General features: G+C 37.5%; 1 protein-coding gene across 8 annotated transcripts in view; it reads right to left on the minus strand.

Annotated features, from left to right (window-relative positions):
* KIF13A (kinesin family member 13A) overlaps positions 1-20691 on the minus strand; it is a 201556-nt gene that overhangs the window by 73723 nt on the left and 107142 nt on the right. For all 8 annotated transcript variants that reach the window (XM_045847011.1, XM_045847009.1, XM_045847010.1 and 5 more), the window contains exons 4-6: positions 20244-20304; positions 3739-3831; positions 2664-2844 (exon numbers count right to left, since the gene is read on the minus strand). In XM_045847011.1, the coding sequence (XP_045702967.1) occupies positions 2664-2844; positions 3739-3831; positions 20244-20304 (335 nt within the window). The remainder of the gene's footprint in view (positions 1-2663; positions 2845-3738; positions 3832-20243; positions 20305-20691) is intronic.

The raw sequence follows: 20691 nt of genomic DNA on the forward strand, positions 1-20691 counted from the left end.
AGATTTCTATTTAAAGTAACTTATTATTTAAAAATTCTATCTCCACTCCCAAACTAAAGAGTCAGCACACAGAATACTAGGTTGGGCCAACTTGCTTTAGCAGATGAACTTCAATTTTACATAGGAGGAAAAAAAAGAAAAAGAAAAGAGACAAAGCAAAGAATGTGCCACAAATGAATTTAACCTCAAGGCTCGTCTATGAAAAAGCACATTCTCAGTAAATAATATCTTAAAGTTTTGACCAAGCAATAAACAATATTAAAGTGCTTTATTTTATTTTTAATTTAGTTTTACAAGTCTGTATTGATTTATGCTGCTCTGTGCTGACAATTTTATACAGAAAGTGATATTACAGTACAGCAGTTGCTTGCAGTTACTGATATTTATCCTACATTTAGAATTGGCTCTGCTGGTGAAGATTTTAGGGCTTGTTTGAATTTTTAAATGGCAAACCTGGTCTGGTACCCATTTGCACAGCCTATCAACAGATAATTGAGACCAAAAGCAAAGTGATACAGATTATGACTATATTGTATATGTCTGCCTCTTTCAAGGTGTTAGATATTAATCACCTTTCAAACAGTCACTCAAGTGTGGAAAAAAGGAACTAAGAATCAAGAGTGCTTCCCAAAGCCTTAGCATTGTTACCTAAGAACTTTTCAGTTACCCCTCTCAATCTTACAACCCTACAAAATAGGTTTCACTAACTTTAAGGATGAAAAACTCAATGTGACAATGAGCAATTTTGCTGTCCTCTAAACAGGGGCAAGCTAAATGCACATCTTTACAAGAGCTGCTTTGATGCACCACAAATCCAGAACTCAGCTCACTCTGCTTACACAACCAGAGAGTCTTTAGTGCCATTCATGAGCAAGAAAAAGTACAGTTAACACACTACCAAGTGCTTTTGATGGTGTCTAACATCTGGCATTCTTGTACACTGCTGCTGAGAGTGTAGGGTGGTACAACCACTTTGGAAAACAGCCTGGCAGTACCAAATAAAGTTAAAGATTCAGTATCTTTTGACCTGTAATTCCACCCCAAGATATATTCCCTAGAAACTCCTACAATTGTTCACCAGGAGAACTGGACAAGAAAGAGCAGCACTATCTAGGGATAAAAAGTGGGGTAAATAAATTATGGTATAATCACACCACAGAATACTAAAGAGCAGTAAAAATTAGTGCATTATTACTTCATATATCAGAACAAATGAATCACTGATGGTAAAAACAGCAAGTCACCAAAGGACACATGTAACTATGATGTCACTTACACAAAGTTAAAAACTATGCAAAATCATGTGTTAACTTGAAAGAGGAAGAAGATTAATGAAAAACATAAAATTCATAATAGTAATTACTTTGGGGAGGATAGGAAATATAATGGGATCTGAAAGAACATATAGGAGGCTTCAAAAATATTGGTCATGTTCCATTTATCAAGGAACATGGCGAGTAGGACAATCTTTGCTTTTATTATTCTTTATACCTTACATGTATTATAAATGTTCTTTCATATGCATTAAATAGTTCATATCTTTAAAGTAAATGTAAACATTTTCTAAGATTGGGTTACTTCCTTCCCACCCACAATTTTGACCCTATATGTTTGTTTATACCCTTGGTTATTTGGCTGCTAAAAGTTTTAAAAAATATTTTTTAGTGACAAGAGAAAGTGTTCACTATGTTACATAGAAAATTCAGGATATTGAATTATATTTAGAGAATCACTTCAACACACACACACACACACACACACATGCAGCATACATTTGAAACACGAGATCAAAATGCACCAAAGTATTAATAGCAGTTATTTCTGAGTGGTGGGATTATAGATCATTTTTATTTCTTCTGACATTTTGCTTATAATCTAAATTTTATATAAATATATATTATTTCAATCAGTAAAAAAATTTAATAAAAAAAGTAAATGGTCCTCTCTTCTATGAATCAAACTCATCTATCTTTTATCACCTACTTTTTTAAAAATACAGATGCCTAGGTTTTTCCCTGGGTCTACTGACTCCTGGTCTCTATGTGGGGGGCTCGGGTAGGCGTATCCCTGAAAAGCTCTCTACATGATTCCAATGCACAGTCTGGTAAGAGAATGACTTGCATTGACTGGGTGGTTTTAATACTTCAACCTCTTTATCTCCAATTCGGAAGTGCTACTTTCCAACATAAATGGAAGGTCCAATGTGTCATTTTTTTTAAAAGATTTTATTCATTTATTTTTAGAGAGGGAAGGGAAGGAGAGAGAGAGAGAAACGTCCATGTGCGGTTGCTGGGGGTTATGGCCTGCAACCCAGGCATGTGCCCTGGCTGGGAATCGAACCTGTGACACTTTGGTTCGCAGCCTGCGCTCAATCCACTGAGCTACCCCAGCCAGGGCTGTGTCATTTCTAATTCAACTTTTAATACCGACAGTAAACACTCTTTAAAAAATGGCATATATAAGCAACTTTATACATGAACGTAGGATAAGCTATGTATACTGGGTATACCAACATGCTTTCAAAGCTGCTGGTTTCTCAGTAAGTGAACTGAAATCAAAGTATGACCAAGGGCTCCAATAAATATACTCACTTGCAATTTTAACTTTAGGATCACTTAAAATTATTACCTCTAGTACAAGCTTAATTTCAACCACCAACTTACCCTTTGGGGTCTAAAAGATCCCGAACTTTCTCATTATAAATTTCCATATAGGATACTTCCACTTTAAAGGTCTGTGACTCATTTTGCTCCAGAGAGATCCTTTTAAATAAAGCACAACACAGCCTTGGGATAAGGCCCAGCTGCTCAGCATTGCCCATCATGGAGAAGGATTTTCCTGAGCCTGGAGAAGAGCAAGCACAAAGAAAGGAGGATACAAGAGGCAGCAACAAGTAATGCTTCAACCATACAAGTTTCCTACATAGACCAACCAAGGTCACACAGTGGAGGTGGCAGAACTGGCCCCCAAACCTGGCCCTCATGCTAGGTTACTATTTTTTCTATTACACCCACTGCCTCTAGTTTCACTCTCATTGTAAGATCCAAGAGGGCAGCTCATTTACAGGTATATGCACACAAATATAACCACTAAAAACAGTATGTACAATAAATATCAACTGTACATTACAAAATAATATTAACATATTTGTACAAAACTAACTTGTTTGTGAAATGCTTTGATATATATTCTCTCATCTGAGTCTCCTAGTTGTCTTGCAATGTGACCATAGGCAGTATTGTTATGATTTATTGATTTATTCCACCTTTATAGTTGAAATGAAGGCAGCTCAGAGAGTAAATGGCTGAGACCCTAGTATGTTTTTGTTTTGCTTGTTTCAACCAACTATGCCCCAAGCCTGCACTGAGTAATCTACTATCAGTTTTGTATCCTAGTGAAAGTCCTTTGTATAAAATGATACTAAGAGGTATTTTTTTTTTTAGTTTTTACTATAACATTCACACCGAGAAACTAGCAATTATTTTTTCTAGTTTAAATACAGGTGAAAACTGTAATTTAGGGAAGTGGCATTTAATAGTTAGAAACTAGCTTGCTCATTTACACTGAAATTAATTACCAAAACTGTTGAATCATCAAAAAGAGGGTTCTTTTGATTGTCTCACTCAGTTAAACCCACAAAGGCAGAAGCATTTTTCGGTTGCTTCCCAAAGTGTTTTCATTTCTATAGTTTAAGAAATGCACATTTAATATTAACTACAAATAAAAGCAGCAACTTACCTGTTTGTCCATATGCAAAAATGCATGCATTATACCCCTGAAATGCTTTTTCAAGAATTCCTTCCCCAAGGCACTTGAAAACTACCTCTTGACCTAAAAAGAAAAAGAAAAGAAAGAAAAAGTGATGTTTCTTGACATATTTGTATTAATAACTGAGTCTCAGTTACCAGCATTCTCTAACTCCAAAAAGATGTTAAAACTGTATTGTGTGCCTGCTACGTGTAGGGCTAAGGATTAAGAGCTTAATGGGTGCGATTTTATTTAATCTTCTTAACCATAGCTCAGTACTTGAATCCCATAGAACTTATGATTCTACCCACTGCTTCCTTGTAAGACTCTTCTCTAGGGAATTAAAAGTTTCCTTTCCATTGTCCGTAGGCCATATGGAAGCACTGTTTAAATCTGGTTTAGTTTCTTCTCATGAGTCAGTATAAAATGCCATTAATCATGAATTGTCTTTCCCCATCTGGATTCTGAGCTTCCAATGAAGAGGAACCATGTCCTACACGTTTTGGTATATGCATGTACCTCAGCACCGAGCATGGTGCTGAGTACCTGCCAGGTGCTGGGAGGCTGCTTATTGCTGGGGGAGGGGATGTGTTGAGCACAGACACCTCTCACTTGTGTTCTCACAGGGGGTTCAGGGACAAGATCTCCTCAGTGAGCCTGTCTGCAGCTTATTGCAGCTCTCAGGGGAGTTCTGCCATTTCATAGTATAAATGCGATGGTAGCATCCGTAGCATCCAGCTGAACAGTTAAAAGTCTGAAAATATTTTTAAGCACTTAAGGCTGTATTTACTACTCTTTGAAACTGGTGATTTTCTGACATTCATTCACCATCATTAAGAGAATTAAAAGGATATTTTCTTTCTGCTGTGCATTTATAGTCCTCAGAACATTCACTATTACAGCATTTGTAGAAACTACTGGTTTTCAGTACCTCCAGTGGAATGAGAATACCCTGACTAATGCCAGAGACTGTAATCTGTTTATCTTTATAATCCTGGTGCCTAATACAAAATACTTAATAAATACTTATTGAAAGAATGAGTCCATTTAACCTTTTTATCCTACACAACAGTTCCTTTTACATTTGGAAATAATGCAACATAATAAAAGCTTTTGGGTATATGTTTCTCTTTTATGCATCTCATTTTAGCAGTCCCTTGTTACACTGTGACATATCATGGTTGAAGAATGGGACTCTTAAAAATGTGTGAGTATAAAACTAGATATATTTTCAGCCATTAGACTGACAAAAATAAAATTCTGACAATATATGAAATATAGCTGGATTGAGGAAATAGATGTTTTCATAAGATGCTAGAAGGATAAACAAATGCAGCCATTCTAAAGGAAAACCTCACAGCGCTTCTAAAAGGGACTCTGCCCATAATCACAAGCACAGCTACCCTACAGAAAGCAGGGACCCCTGTAAAAGGATGCTCATGGCAGCATTATTTATAATACTGCAAGCTGGAATCAAGTTAAGTGCCCATCTGTAAAGGAGTCGGTAACTAAAATGTGACTATTTTATATGATGTAATATTATAAGTAATGTAAAATGAAACAACCTGTGTGCAAATAATGCTGAAATTAAGAAACATTGTTCATTTAAAAAGGTCAGGTTCAGACTGTACATATAACATAAAAACTTAGGTCAAATTGTGTGTGTGTATTTGAGACAGAGAGAGATCAATTTATGGATGCTGAGGTAAAAATGTGAATTGGGAGAAATTTTACCAAATTTATATAACCTTATTCTCTATTTCTGACTTCAACATCTAGCACAGACACTGGTACCTGAGAGGTATTCAAAACATGTTGGTGGAACATATGGGGTTTTTTAAAGATACAACAGTAAGAAGCTTTCCTAAACAAACACACAGGTTTGTTGAGAAGACTAAAGGCACGTGTGTGCACACGCACACAAGGTTTACAATTGTGACTATGCAAAACACTGAGTTCATTCTTGTATTATTATTTATTAATTATTGTATTATTTTCCACTGAACACAGGTAAACCTACTTTTGCCTCACCCTGTATACTCTGAGGAGAATAAAGTATTCTCAAATGATTATCAACTAAATACACTTTCAAAACGGCTTTTGTTAGCCTTGGGCTTATGAAGAAAATACACTCTGTTGCAGACCTTTCATACCCATCAATATTTTTTTCTCATACATTTTCAAAAAGTCCTTTCCTTATTCCATATATATTCCCAAAGTCCATGCCAAAAGGCCAGCCTTCAATCTGGAGATGAGCCTGTAGCACAGAAGATCAGGAATTAAGACACAGCCTGTGCTCAGGCCTGTGATAACTGACTGTGGGCCTCAGACCCAAATGCCATGTGAAGGCATGTGAAAAGCACCGCTTTCTTGGCACACACAGTTGAGTGGAACAATCCTGTTTGATTGTCCACGTTGGTTAACTAGTGCTCAGGAAGGGAGTGGGGGACGGGGAGGACAAGACACTTTAAAACTTGGCGAGGTTGAACATCCTGACCATAATTCATGATTTCAATTCATATTTAGCAACTAGTAAAAAAAAAGCAAGAGCTTGAGATGATGAAAGGACTCAACTGCAGAGAACTGTGGCCAAGAGCAGATGCCATGGCTGCGCAGAGCCTGAAGTCATTCCCCAATCAAGAATGGATACATCAGGTAGTGAAACAAGATACTTCTGGTTTCTAATGCTGGGAGGCTCGAGTTATGAGGAACTATCTTCTCAATGTTCTTTCTAGGGCAACTCACAATGCTTCTTTTTCTTTGGTAAAAACGGCCTTTTAAACTAGAGATCATTAGTTGGAAAAAAGAATGCTACAGAACTACATGAAATAGGTTTTTCATATGTCAAGTGAAAATAAAAAACCAACTCAGGACGCGTATACTAATACTGCATGAAAAATAAACCAAATGATCAAAGAATTCTCCAGGATATAAAGATAGAAGAATACACTTCAGCTTACCCTGTGTCCAAATTATTGCAAATACAAAATAGGATATGAATTAACCTATTTAATTTGTATAATATTATTATTTATGCTACCAAGAAGAGAATTAATTTTTATCAATTGTCCTATTTGTAATGCACCTTACACAATTTATATCATTGAATCCTTACAATACCCAGGTATAGTAGTTATGGATCGTGATCAATAAGGAGACTGGGGTTCTGAATGAGTAAGCCATCTGCCCAAGACCCAGGCCTGGGTCTTGTCTGTATCGGCTTCTGAATGTGAAGGTTGATGCCCATTCACAATCAGTGACTTATGCTGCCTGACACTGGGAATCAGTTGCTCCCTCCTCTGGTCTCCATGGTATTTTCTACAATCTTCCAGAACTCATCCCCTGCACTGTATTTTTTCTCTGCTATCGCACTGTGAGCTCCTTCAAAAACAGGAGTTGTTGCATCTTAGCAGAGTGCCCAGCACACAGCAGGCACTCTTACTGAATTATTCCTATGTTGACATTGCCGTAAAGACTAACGTGTATTTAATTGGGAGCCCTTTTTCTCATTAGTGATGACTGAGGCATCAAAATATTGTGTGTTGAACTTAAAAAGAAATATTTTTTAATTGTATGACAGGTTACACTTTGGTCAAAGTTGGCTGTTTTTGAAATTCTAATGAGCCTCTAAAGACTACAATATCCTTTGTTAACAATAAGGCATTGAGGTGTGAATAAACATGTCAACATGATATGTACCTACTAATTGGATGATTTAATAAAGATCACAGATTATACTTTTACTGACATTCAGAGTAACCTCTTGAACCTTGAAACAAAATATGTGATTAAAAAAAAACCTAACCTCTCAGATTTCCACTAAATATATACAAATGCTTTCCAAAAAGTCAAGTTCTTTGAGTTAGATATTTACAGTTACATTTGAAGACAGAATATAATTTATTTTATCATATTTAATAAAAGTTTAGCTAGGACAGGAAAGAAAACTTCTGGGAAACACAAAATAAACTATGAAAAAGAAGCAAACAATTATTTTGTGTTTCTGGAAAGAATTTTTCTCATTTCCATCTTTAAATAACTATTTTAAAGCACAATTTATAAAAGGATAACCATAAAGAACTACTGTAAGATTCATGTGTTTTTACAAATCTGTGCAAGACTGGATACTATAGAGACTGGAAAACATTTTATATGGCTTCATGTCTCAAGGGAAATTTATTCTCTTTTAAGACAAGACATAATGTATACTTTCCTACCTCTGCAAAGATACATCAGTATGAACATTGCTTTACAGCTGCTTAGCTTTCCAGGGTATTCTTAACTGATACAATCAGTTTTCTAGTATGGACATTCAGATTATTATTTTTTCTTTTTTTCTGCAATATCCTTACATATTTACCTTTGTGGACTCTTCTATTGCCTTTACTAGGCAAAACTCCAAAAAAAAAAAATCAAATTACTAAGTCCTTTAGTAATGCATGAGTCCTTTTTTCTACACCCTCAACAAGCTAGCTATTATCACTCTTCCTTGTTTTGACTGTCAGGAGGAAAAAAATACCCTCCTCCTGTTTTGTTAGATTAAAAATTTCGCTTTCATAGTTTATGCCCATTGGTATTTACTCTTTAATAACTTCCCTATTTGGGTCCTATGTTTATTTTTATAAATAAATTGGTTTCATCATTGATTTTTTTTACTTGTTAATTTTAAATCGCTCCACATATATAAAGGATATTAACCTTTGGTCTATCATGTGTTGTAAACATTTCCCCCTGTCATTTGCCTTTTGGTCTTACACTGTTCTTTGTTATGCAAAACCTTTTGGTCTTTCATATTCAAATCTTTCTTCTTTTCCTTTATAATTTTCACCTATGGTATATGTTATGCTTCCAAAATACTTCTGGATTATTATTATCCCAAATTATATAGGTATTCACCCACATTTTCTTCCAGTTTTGTTGTGTTTGCCTTTTTGCAGTTTTATTTTCAAACTCTACTCCTTGCCAGCTGTGTAACCCAGGGCAAGTGTTTGGCTTCTCCGTTGGGAAAGCCGGACGGCATGTGCTGCCTATGGGGCTGCTGTGTGATTTACTACAGCAGTGCAGGCTCAGCCTCTACCCTCTACCGTAGTGCCTGGCCGTTGTAAGTAGGGGATATATTTTAGTTAGAATCTATCATTAAATCACCCTTTAAATCTTTAATCTACTGTAATTCATTTTGGTGTAGAAAAGGAGGTGATCATCTCCTTTTCATGAAAAAAGTTTCTCCAGCTTTGCAACAATTCCATGAGACAATCCAATTTCAAAGACAAGAGAAACCTGTTCTCAGAAAAAAATTTTAAGGGAATCATTTATTGCTATTTCTCTAGATCCCCTCGAGGGCTCCCTTTTAAAATTCCACTGAGAAAGAAGGGGGGGGTGTGTGTGTGTATGTGTGTGTGTGTGAACAAGTGTGTACGCTGTGGAGTGTGTGTGATGGAGGGTGTGTGTTGGGTGTACGTGTGAGGGTTGTCAGTGTGCTTCAGTCATGATGAGGAGAGGAAGAAGGAACAATATCATTATTTGGGCCAGGATATGCCAATCCATGCTGTCCAGTGCAGGAAAAACATTTAGCATTCTTTTGTAACATGAAGACATTTTCAGAATGGTATGGGGCAAAAAACAACATAAAATCAAACTAATGAAAATGTGAATAGGGTGGAAGGATTGAGCAAAGAAGGAAAAAGGGCTCATGGACATGAACAACAGTTTGGTAATTGCTGGAGGGAAGGGGGTACAAGGGAACTAAATGGTAATGAAAAAAATACAATAAATTTTTTTAAAAAGAAATATTCATAAAGTTCCTTTAATTTTCTATTCTGGTGCTGTTTAGCTGTGAATTCCTAGCTGGGGTTATACGTAATCATTTTTTTGTTGTTGTTTTGAGGACTTTTAGGGCACCGTAGGCTCTTTTTTAAGGAAATCCTCACTTGAGGATCAGTCACTGATTTTAGAAAGAGAAGGGGGGTGGTGGTGGGCATCGATGTGAGAGAGAGGCAACTATCAGTTGTCTCCTGCACATGCCCTGACTGGGGATCAAATCCACAACCCTCTGGTGTACAGAATGACACTGCAACCAACTGGGCCATGCAGCCAGGGCCACGGTAGACTCTATACAGCCTCTATATTGTCTTCATCACGACCAGCTCTCCATGACCCTTACAGAATCTGTTAAGGAGTTTGGTTCATCCGAAAGACTGAGGTCTTTTGCTTTGTTCATTTCTATTTTTTAAACACAGTAGTTCCTTTTTCATCATAGGAAAAAACTTGCCAACTACTTTAAGAAGCTAAGTTCACACTCACACAAAAGGAGCTATTTATGCTGGGTGGTGGGAATCAAGGAATCCATAAAAGATGCACTATCCCCACCCTAAATGTTTCCTGTCTACTGTTCACACTTACACAGCTATTTGTCTAGGGGAATGTGCACCAGCCCATAAGGGAAAGTTCAGAAGTCGCATAGAAAGCAAGAGGATCTAAGAGTTATTTGTTTCTATACCAGATAAGCCAAATAAAGCCACAACACTGTTAAATCCAAGAACCTTGTGGCTTCTCAGCAGGATTGATGCCAGAGAGAAGGTGGCCATTCTGTAGATGTCAGCTCCATGTGCCTGATGTAGGGAGTCCACAGGGCAAACCTGACCTCACTTGTTAGTAACCATGACCAAGGTGCCAATTTCTTCTGTGGAGTTTATGATTAGACATCCTGTAAGATGTGTGGACAAGTCTGAAAACACAGTCATGCCCAAAGCAATGCATAACACAATGTCAGAACAGTAGAGAGGGTTCCTGTATGGAATATCTGCAAGCAAAGTTATAGACCGACCCACCCAGCCCTGAGTCACATATGATACAGATCTTTGAAAAGCTAACACTCTGAGTCTCCAACTTGTGCATAATCAGTCCCTACAGGGTATAGCAGTAAAGCTCCTAGGCATGTGCTTTGGGAACCCAATAACCAAGGTAATATTCTCTCTACAGCAGGGACCTGACTGCAAAGCACAGAAACTAGGGATGGAAGGGAAAATGCACCTATCATTCATATGCCTAACATCTGACTACTGAAGAGGCACAAGGGTGAAACGTCACAATGTGCTACGTTCTAGGAAATGGGAGAACAAAATGGGAGGGCATACCTTCTCTCATTTGCAATTTGCGTTAAACAAGGCAGCCTCACTAGATCACAGTCAAATAAAACACCAAGTATGGGAGTACAAGGCTGGACATAACATATACACAGAATATTTCTCATTTTCCTAAAGTAGCTACATGAACAAGCATGCAAGGTTTTAATATGATCAAAAATTTTATCAGTTTAAACACTGTCTGGTTCTCACAGGAGTTAGTGTGGGAAAAAAATGGTTAAGGTCATTAATTGTGATTTGGAATTCCCAGACCAGCTCATTTGTGAGGATGTTTTTCTACTTCTAAACAGGGCTGACAGCCACAGTGATTTTGATGAGTCTGAACTTGGCAGGTGGCCCAGCTCCAAATCAGAGCACCTGGACACTGCAAGCGCAGGCAGGTTCTTCACACATACCTGCAGGCATGAGGAATGCACCTAACTTGGACAAGGTTTCAGTAAATCCCTGTCTCAAATAGTACAACTCTCAGAAATTCTCACAAGTAATGACTCTAAACCTGGTTTAAGTTAAATGACCAAAAACAACCAAGTTCAGGTAAAGGAACTAAGGCTGAACTTGGTGACATGAGGTTTAAATTTTAATCAACTGTAGTAGTTTGCCATTAAGGGGACCTGGTAAAAGGATCTTGAGAAACTGGGCCATGAGGATAAGGGTTCCATGGTGGCATCCAAGAGTGATCAGCACTGCAAGCCTAGGGAGTCCGGTGGCACGGTGTGGGCGACTCAGGCAGACGGATGTTTCCACCCTAGTGACAGTGCTGGGAGTAATCATGAGCTGGCAGTGACGCTTGGCTCCTTTTTTGTTACCAGATAAAGTGGCTGACTCACTGAGGAGGGGGTCAGGCTTTGGTGCTCAGGATGAAAGAAAAAAAAGAACCCACTTTACATGTGAAGATTGTCTAATAGAAATATTTTGGAGTTATTCAGGAGGGTATTTTCACATACAACTGCAGACCCAGCAAACTTTCTTCATTTCTACCTGCTCAACAGTGTTTTACACAGTCTGACACAGAAGAAGGCTTAACTCAACATCTCTTTTGGACTGTGGGGTACACAATACTTACAGCACTCGAGGGGAGGTTGAAACAAAGCCCAACCCAAATATAGGCATTCAGGACTCTTAGAGAACTTCTGACAGGAGGGAGAATGCCATCAGTACCACTCCTGGCTAGGTTCCATGGCACAGCACTCCAATCTGATTTCCTGAACACAGCCTCTCTTGGGATGAGAGAGGAGAGGAGAGCCTGGGATCATAGAAGTCTTCATACACCATTGTCATTGACCAAAACCCTGTTTGCCACTGCTTTCAGCTCGCTCACAGGTAGCAGGGGCTCTGAACCTCAGTTTTCTTATCTATAAAATGAGGGCAATAAATTTTCTGCACGATTAGTTGTTTTGACAGTAAAATAACCTGCTGCAGGTAAAAGTACGCACACTGTGCTGACAGCCTAGTGCTCGGAACTATATTACCTGTTGTTATTATCCAACCCTCTAAATATACCTAAGTTAAATGATGTCTCTGGGTGCCAATAAAGATTCTAAGGAAAAGACGTGGACAAAGAAAGGTAGTGTGGGAGAGGGTGGCCATGGGAACGAAAAGGGGGCCACACACTACACCTGACGAGCCCAAGGGGAGCCTATATGATGGGCCCTACAAACTCAGAGACTGAGAGTAACCACATAGGATGGTCTGATCATAAAAATTCCTCACTAAAAGTGAGTCATGGCAGGTAGTCATATCATAGGCCTGTAGCTTCCTCGACAAAGGTTGGTCTTTACCTTTTGCATCTGAGATAACATACCTTTGAAATGTCAGAGTAATCAATCCCCTTTTTTAGGACCTTTCTGGGTACAACCTGGCATCAGAGCCAGGAGACCACAGAACCACTTCCCTTACATTATCTCTAAGTGCTGTACATGTTAATTATGAACTATCCTGTACCCACGGATGTAAAAGAAGTATGCGTTTCTCCATTTTGCCATTTTATGCAATCCCAGAGATTTCCCTGCTTTGCTTTCTCCAGTCCCCCTATTCTACCACCAATGGATTTCACGTAACCTCCCTTATGTCTCCTTCTTTGATTCTAATGTACACGATAAGCTGCATAACTGCCATTCTCAGGAACATTGACTGATTCCATTGAGATACTGTTTTTCAGAAATTGTTGTCAGTTTGGCTCAAATAAACTCATACAAATTCTCTACAGCTTTGGGCATTTCTTACATCAACAGGTGGGATTAAAAAACAGAAGTATACACACATACTCATTTTAATAATTTAATAATATTAACCTAGCTCATTTGTTTCAGAGAAATTTTTCTTTTTTCTTTAAATATGTACTTATTTATTAGAAAGAGAAGGGAGGGAGAACGAGAGGGAGAGAAACATCAATGTGAGCGAGAAGTATCGATTGGCTGCCTCTCATACACACCCCTGAATGGGGGGCCAACCCCACAACCTAAGCATGTGTGCCCTGACTGGGGATCAAACCAGCAACCTTTCACTCTGCAGGACAATGTCCAACCCAGCCACACAGGTCAGAGTGAGAGAAATGTTTCTTAACTGACTTACACCTATTCAATTCTCTGAATTAACCAGCATTCTCTCTTCCATCTGTAAAATACAGTGTTGCGTGCCCAGAGCATGGGACATTGCCAGCTGTGAGACTGCTCTCTGGACTCTACCAGCTGAGTTACATTCTTACAAAGGGTCAGATGTGTTTGCTTCTAAATTGGTCTACATTGGCTGTACCTCTCTGTAATTATATAACTTAACAAATGCAAAAAGAAAACTAAGTTGAATGCTTAGGAACAACTTGATAAAGGCCAGTCACTAAAAGAATTGTCAAATTAGGTTTGGGCAAGATAATTTGTAAAAGACTATATGAAAGAAAAATCTATAAGGATTTTGCAGTCAGACTGTTTCATGAATGTCTTTTAAGATGGCATGCACCATTTATAATGAATCTCTACTTTAACAAATTTTTCAAATAGTCAACCACTACCGCTTCTCCTAACTACAATTTTGATAGCAGCTAATGATTACTGAGTATTTATTTTGCATAGCACTTACTGAATGCTTCACATATACTTGAGTAGTAGTATAAAATAACCAATACAGTGTGCTAAAACAACTATTTTGGAACTCTGCTGAAAACATTAGTTTTATTTTGGCCACTGTCAGCTTTTAGAATATACACTTTGATGCATTGTTCAACACTGTGACACAGAAATCATTTGTACCTCTGAGTACATAAAATCTGCCACCCTGGGCACAGAATCCACTGTGGCTGCTCTCCCCACAGCAATAGCCAGACTGGGACACACTCAGCTGTCCCCTCACAGCATAAAGCAACGCTAGCAGAAGTGCAACCTTTCTCCTGAATTGCAGGGTATTAACCATGACCAAAAACACATGGCTTCAGCAAATTTGAGCAACATGCCATATGGTGAGAATTGTTATATAATTTCTAAGTCAATAGTTTGGAATCTCTCAGGCCAGGAAATGTTCATGCCCACACTGGTCCCCAGATATGCTACCACAAGACTGATTTTTGTTTGTGGTATGACGGTTTATAGAAAAATATGTTTACGAAAAATACTCCCCTACAAGAAAGAAAAATTAAAAGCAAGGTAGCTGGAAATCACTGCTATTCACCAATCTGACAGATTTTAAGCAGTGAGAAATTGTTGACTGCTGAGAAGGCCTTCATTCCAATCAGCAGTGATTTAAACATTTACAAAGACCTATTATCCATTATGATACTCTCAAGTTTATCAGAGTCTTCTCTGACATATAATAACTTTATAATCCTAAATGTGGGTCTACGCATATGTGGGGTTGCAGGGGAAGATGTGGGTTTATGCGGAAATGCCACGCTTTGGGAGCCTCACTCTGCAGGTTACTTGTTTTTTTCTGAGCTTTGACACAAGGATTTTTGCTTTAAAGACTCAGAATTATGTGCTAGACAAGCATTATTATGACTACCTAACCAAAAGGTAAAACAAGAAGAGATAATATAGTTAAAATGTAAAATGTCTCAAAGCATGATAAAATGCAATTCAAATGGCTCAACAAACAAGTCTTTGATTTGCCTCTGAAATGTCTATCTCGACAGCTGTGTGGCCAGCATAAAATGTCTAATTCATGTTTAATCAGAGAGCTGGAGGAGATCTGAAATCAGTCTAGGCCAGCGATTTTCAATGGGTGTGCTGCAAGAGGCACAATGGTGTGCCACCAGATTTTCTAAAACACACAATACCTGACTATTTCATCGGGGCACTGACCTCTTTTCCCTTAGATTGTCAAATAAAAAAATGACACCAGCCAACACAATAGCCGTTCAGTGTAAATTAATCAAAATTATACTGACTTTTTTGGTCAGATCAGAAAAAAAGTATATTTGTTGGTGTGCCACAGAATTTTATGATTAGTTTATATGTGCCATGAGATGAAAAGGGTTGAAAATAGCTGGTCTAGCTAATAATAGGAAATAGGGCTAATGTCTCCTAAACCAGGTCCTGTAAACACTAGTACAATGTATTTTCTTTCCAAAGAACTGATGCTACTACTCTTAGTCCTGGTACAATGTGACAATGATAAAGATGATAAATATTATGTGAGCTTTTCCTATTTGCCAAGTACTGGCGTAAGTACTCACATGAACAGGTCATTTAGTCCTTGAATCAGAAATATTATCTTTTTTTAAAAAGATTTTATTTATTTTTAGAAAGAGGGGCAGGGAGAGAGAAAAAGAGGGAGAGAAACATTGGTGTGCAAGAGAAACATCAACTGGCTGGCTGCCTTTTGCACACCCCCAACTGGGGACCTGGCCTGAAACCCAGGCCGAGTCCTGACCGGGAATAGAACCAGTAACCTTTCGCATTGTGGGACAACATCCAACTCATTGAGCCATACCAGTCAGGGCCAGAACTATTATTATCTTTATTTAACATATAGGAAACAGAAGCAAGGTGAGATTAGTTGCTTGCTCAACCTTACACAGATAGAAGGTGGTGAGGTCAGAATCTAAACTCAAGCAGTCTGACTCAAGAGTCCACAGCCCTCCAGTACTCCAACCAATCCACTGCATTGCTATTATATGCTACTGAACTACGTATTTCTAAATCAGAAAGTCTGATAGTAATTGTGAGTTTAACATTTTTCATTTATATGAAATTTAGAGTTCCTGTTTCTCTTCACTCCTTCAATCCATGCACTTATCTTTCTCTCTCTCCCCTGCTTTTCCTGCCCCCACCTCCCAAGTTTTGAGAGCTGCCTTAAGAGTTCCCATTCAGCATCAATGATGCCATTATTCTTTGAGCCTGAAAAATAGGTTGACTTCAAAAAATATGGGCTTCCCCTTTTCCATTTCCTCTATTTCCCATCACAGAATGAATGTTTCTATTTTAATGTTTCTATTCACAATTAAGAAGGAATTGCTTTTTTTAATAAAGAGAAAGGAAATCAAATTACCTGTTAACAAATCTACTAGTAACATATTTACTAGACAGAGTATTTACAAAGAATGCAAACAAATCTGAGAGAACAGCAAGCAAGATTTTACTTTTTGCTATGGCACAGTATTTGTATAATAATGGACATATCTAAAGAATAAGGAATTTTTTAAGTAGACATTGATCTATTAGGCAAGAGAATCCTATTTCAGAGCTAATTGGAAGGTGGTATTTGATATAGTCATACAAACTAAAATTTAGTAAATTTCAGGCTATCAGTATGTTTAAAAATCAGTTTTATCTTTTTAAATATTTCTGAACATACTGTTTGTACTGAAGAGGTACAGAAATCTTGAGTTTCACACTTGAATTTTATCATCTATACTTAATAAAGTTATTTTTAGTAAAAAAAATTAGTTTGGCCTACATTCAAGGACATGAGTGACACATTGCAGGGGGGTGTGATGCTAGGGTATATGGAAAAGAAAGAAAATCTTCCTTCAGCATTATTTTAACCACATCACTCCAACAGACCCCCCCCCCTTTTTTACCATATCAATCTAAATTTCTTAGTCTAGCTTTTAAATTTTCCTATTATCTAATTTCACTCAATATGTACAACTGGATCTCCCACTGCTTCCCCCAAGGTGTACTAGTCTGCTCAGACTAGCCTCACTCTCTCCTACTTCTGCATCTTCACATATGGATAAGACAAATGTATTGTTTATAGGCACCTCCTACCGATTTAACCCTTGTAACAGCTTTCTATGTTTCCCATTTTACAGAAAAGAAATTGTATCTCAGAGAGGTTAAATTGTCGAAGAGAATCAAAGCAGGTGTCCTGAGATTTAAGCCAACTTAAATATTATCGGTAGAAATATTGCTGCATGGAATATCTGAGATTTTTTTTTGCTTATATTCTCCTCTAGGATTTTTATGGTGTTGTGATTTATATTTAAGTCTTTTATCCATCTTGAATTTATTTTTGTGCATGGTGTAAGTTGGTGGTTGAATTTCATTTTTTTGCATGTAGCTATCCAGATCTCCCAACACCATTTGTTGAAGAGGTTACTTTTACTCCATTTTATGCTTCTGTCCCCTTTGTTGAATATTAGTTGACCAGAGAGACTTGAGTTTATTTCTGGGCTCTCTCTTCTCTTCCATTGATCTATGTGTCTGTTCTTATGCCAGTGCCAAACTGTTGTGATTACTGTGGACTTGTAATATCGTTTGAGATCAGGTATTGTGATCCCTCCTACTTTGTTCTTTCTCAAAATTGCTGCAGCTATTTGGCGTTGTTTATGGTTCCACATAAATTTTTGAAATGTTTGTTCTGTATCTGTGAAATACGTCATTGGTACTTTAATAGGGATTGTGTTGAATCTATAAATTGCTTTTGGTAGTATGGGCATTTTGATGATGTTAATTCTTCCAATCCATGAACACGGTACAGGTTTCCATTTGTTTGTGTCTTCCTTAATTTCTTTCTTCGATGTTGTGTAGTTTTCTGAGTACAGGTCTTTTACCTCCTTGGTTAGGTTTATTCCTAGGTACTTTATTTTTCTTGTTGCTATAACAAATGGGATTTTTTCCCTGACTTCTGTTTCTAATATTTCATTGTTGGTGTACAAAAATGTCTTTGATTTCAGAATACTGACTTTGTATCCCACTGCTTTGCCAAATTCACTTATTAGGTCGAGCTGTTTTTTTGGTGGAGTCTATGGGGTTTTCTATGTACACTATCATGCCATCTGCAAACAATGACAGTTTTGCTTCCTCCTTTCCAATTTGGATGCATTTCTTTTTCTCGTCTGATCGCTGTGGCTAGGACTTCCAATACTATGTTGAATAGAAGTTAAAACCCAGGTTTCACTTCTGAGTCCATACACTTTCCTTTGTGCTGCTTCCTCTTATCTGTACTGTCCTTTGGTTAAACTTATGCTAAACTTCTTCGTCCAGTTTCAGTCCCCCCTCCTCTATGATGCCTTCCCAGGCAACTGCAGTCTTTCCAGATCTTGCTTTTCCAGGATTTTTCCCTAGCAGTTATAATCTGTAAAATTTAGAGTTTAACTAAATATTACCTCAAATTTTTACTGTTGTTACGAATTCTTTTGTTTTTCAACTTAGTTTTTAATTTCTCAAAGGCTTCCTGGGCCGCACACATAGTGAAGGATTCATGAATACATAAGAAACTATACTGGCTTCCTGGATTCTATAAGAAGAACAAACAATAACTCTGGACTGGGCACAGAATGGGTGGTGGGGAGTCATGGAGTAGAGGGTGGGGAAGGTAGCCGATGGCTATATAATAAAGGACCTTAAATGTCATCTAAGAAGTATAGATTATAAGTGATGAGCAGTCCATGAAAGTATTTGAGAACTGAATGAGAAAAATTCTAAATCCAAAAGACATATCTGACTATATCCTGAATCACATCAGTTGAACAGAGTGAGAGAATGGGCTTTGTACAGCCATAGTATTTGACTTCATTTGTTTCTGTTACAGTAGGAAATGTTATACTTCTGTTGTTTATTTAAATCTACAAGGATACACCCAGCCAAAATACATACAGTGCTAACAATCAAGGTAGACTGTTCCCGACTCTGTAGTATGTATGTATGTATGTATGTATGTATGTATGTATATATGTATGCATTAATTAATTAATTAATTAATTGAATTTATTGGGGTGACAATGGTTAATAAAATTACATAGGTTTCAGGGATACAGACTCTGCAGAATTTGTTATCTAAAGTCCCAAAGGACCAATAAAAAGACAAAACACTAAGAACTATTTACTCACATTAATAAAATATACTGCTGAAGTCACAAAATTGATGCTTGGAAAGGAAGACTAATTTACCCAATGTGACCAACTAAAGGAATTTTCCTAGTTCAAGATTGCTAACTTTGGAAAAATATATACCAAGTAATTTCTCAGCAAATCTGCTTTACCTGGCAAGGGAAAGGCTGTCAATAAAATTCCCTACAAGCATGTAACTTTCTTTTGCTCTCTAATCTTTTAAGACCTACATCCTCTCCATCATTTCCTCACTATTTTTCTTTTCTTTCTTTTTTTTAGTAAATGGGAAAGTCATTCAGCTGATATTATTCTAAGAAGAAATAAAGAGAAAACACTCATTAAGACTATATATCCAAGAAAATGGGGACACAGTCAGAAGGGAAGGAATCAAAGATTTCCTCCACTTAAACAAATGCTTTGCTCTTAAGCTAAAGCAATTGTGATTAACTCCTAGGAAAGGCTAAGAGTCACCTAGGATCACAAATAATAATAATAAAATTAGCAGTCATTTGTGTCTGACAGGAGATAAAATGTGTCAAGAAAGAAACACTAGCATGATGTGGGGCAAGGAGACAATGTTCCCTGAGGAAAGTGTGTTTTAGTTATATCACCAGTGACTGCTTTAGAATACTCAGGACGTAAAGGGAGGGTTGGAAACCAATAGCACCTGTGCTTTGCTTATACAAACGGAGCCATGCATTCCCTGAAAGTTAATGACAAGGAAAGGCATGGTACATTAAAGCTCCTCTTATGTGACAATCACAACAGCTGCCATTTATAAGTTGAGATGGTTCCCCATTATCTCTAATCCTTGGAGCATGTCTGGAGATACTAATATCCCCTTTATACGGGAAAAACCTAAAGCTTAATGAGGTTGGGGTAGGGGTCGGAACCTGCCCATGACTTCTCAGCACCTAGTGGCTGAACCAAATCCTAAAATCCAATCTTACTAACTTCTAAGCAAATGCACTAGATTGGAAAGAATGAGTGTGAATTTTATGGGGAAGACAGAATGCCAGAATAATTAAAGAAAGGGGCCAGGAAGAAGAGGCCAGAGGCCCAACCATCAACTGCAGAAAGAGAGCCAACTTACCAGCATATTTTGTAGTGTTAGATTCATCCATGGACCAAAAGCAATAATCAAAGGCAAATACCTGAATAAAAGAACAAAATATTAAACTTAAAAATTCATTGACTTCTATGAGTAAATCAGACTGCAAAAAAATAAAAAAATTCACTGATGAAGGTGAGGATGCCTGCTACTGTCTGATTTTTTAAAAACCTCCATAGGTTTGATGCTTTATTAACCCTGAAGTTTCTTTTTTACTAAACTGTTGGTTATCTTCTAGTACTAGGCTAAGCTATACATGAAAACTACTACTTATCCAGAATTCAAACAAGCAAACATCTTAACCAAATTTTTTTAAATTATATATTTAGTGAGAAAAAATAATGACTCCTCTACCAAGTCAACAGTTCTGCTGTAACCCTCTGGCTGGATCTCCCACAGCTTCTCAAGAAACACTAAAGCAATCAACTTT

Source organism: Phyllostomus hastatus, unplaced genomic scaffold (assembly GCF_019186645.2).
Source record: "Phyllostomus hastatus isolate PE091 unplaced genomic scaffold, TTU_PhHast_1.1 phas_contig_524, whole genome shotgun sequence".
In the NCBI taxonomy this organism is placed as follows: domain Eukaryota; kingdom Metazoa; phylum Chordata; class Mammalia; order Chiroptera; family Phyllostomidae; genus Phyllostomus; species Phyllostomus hastatus.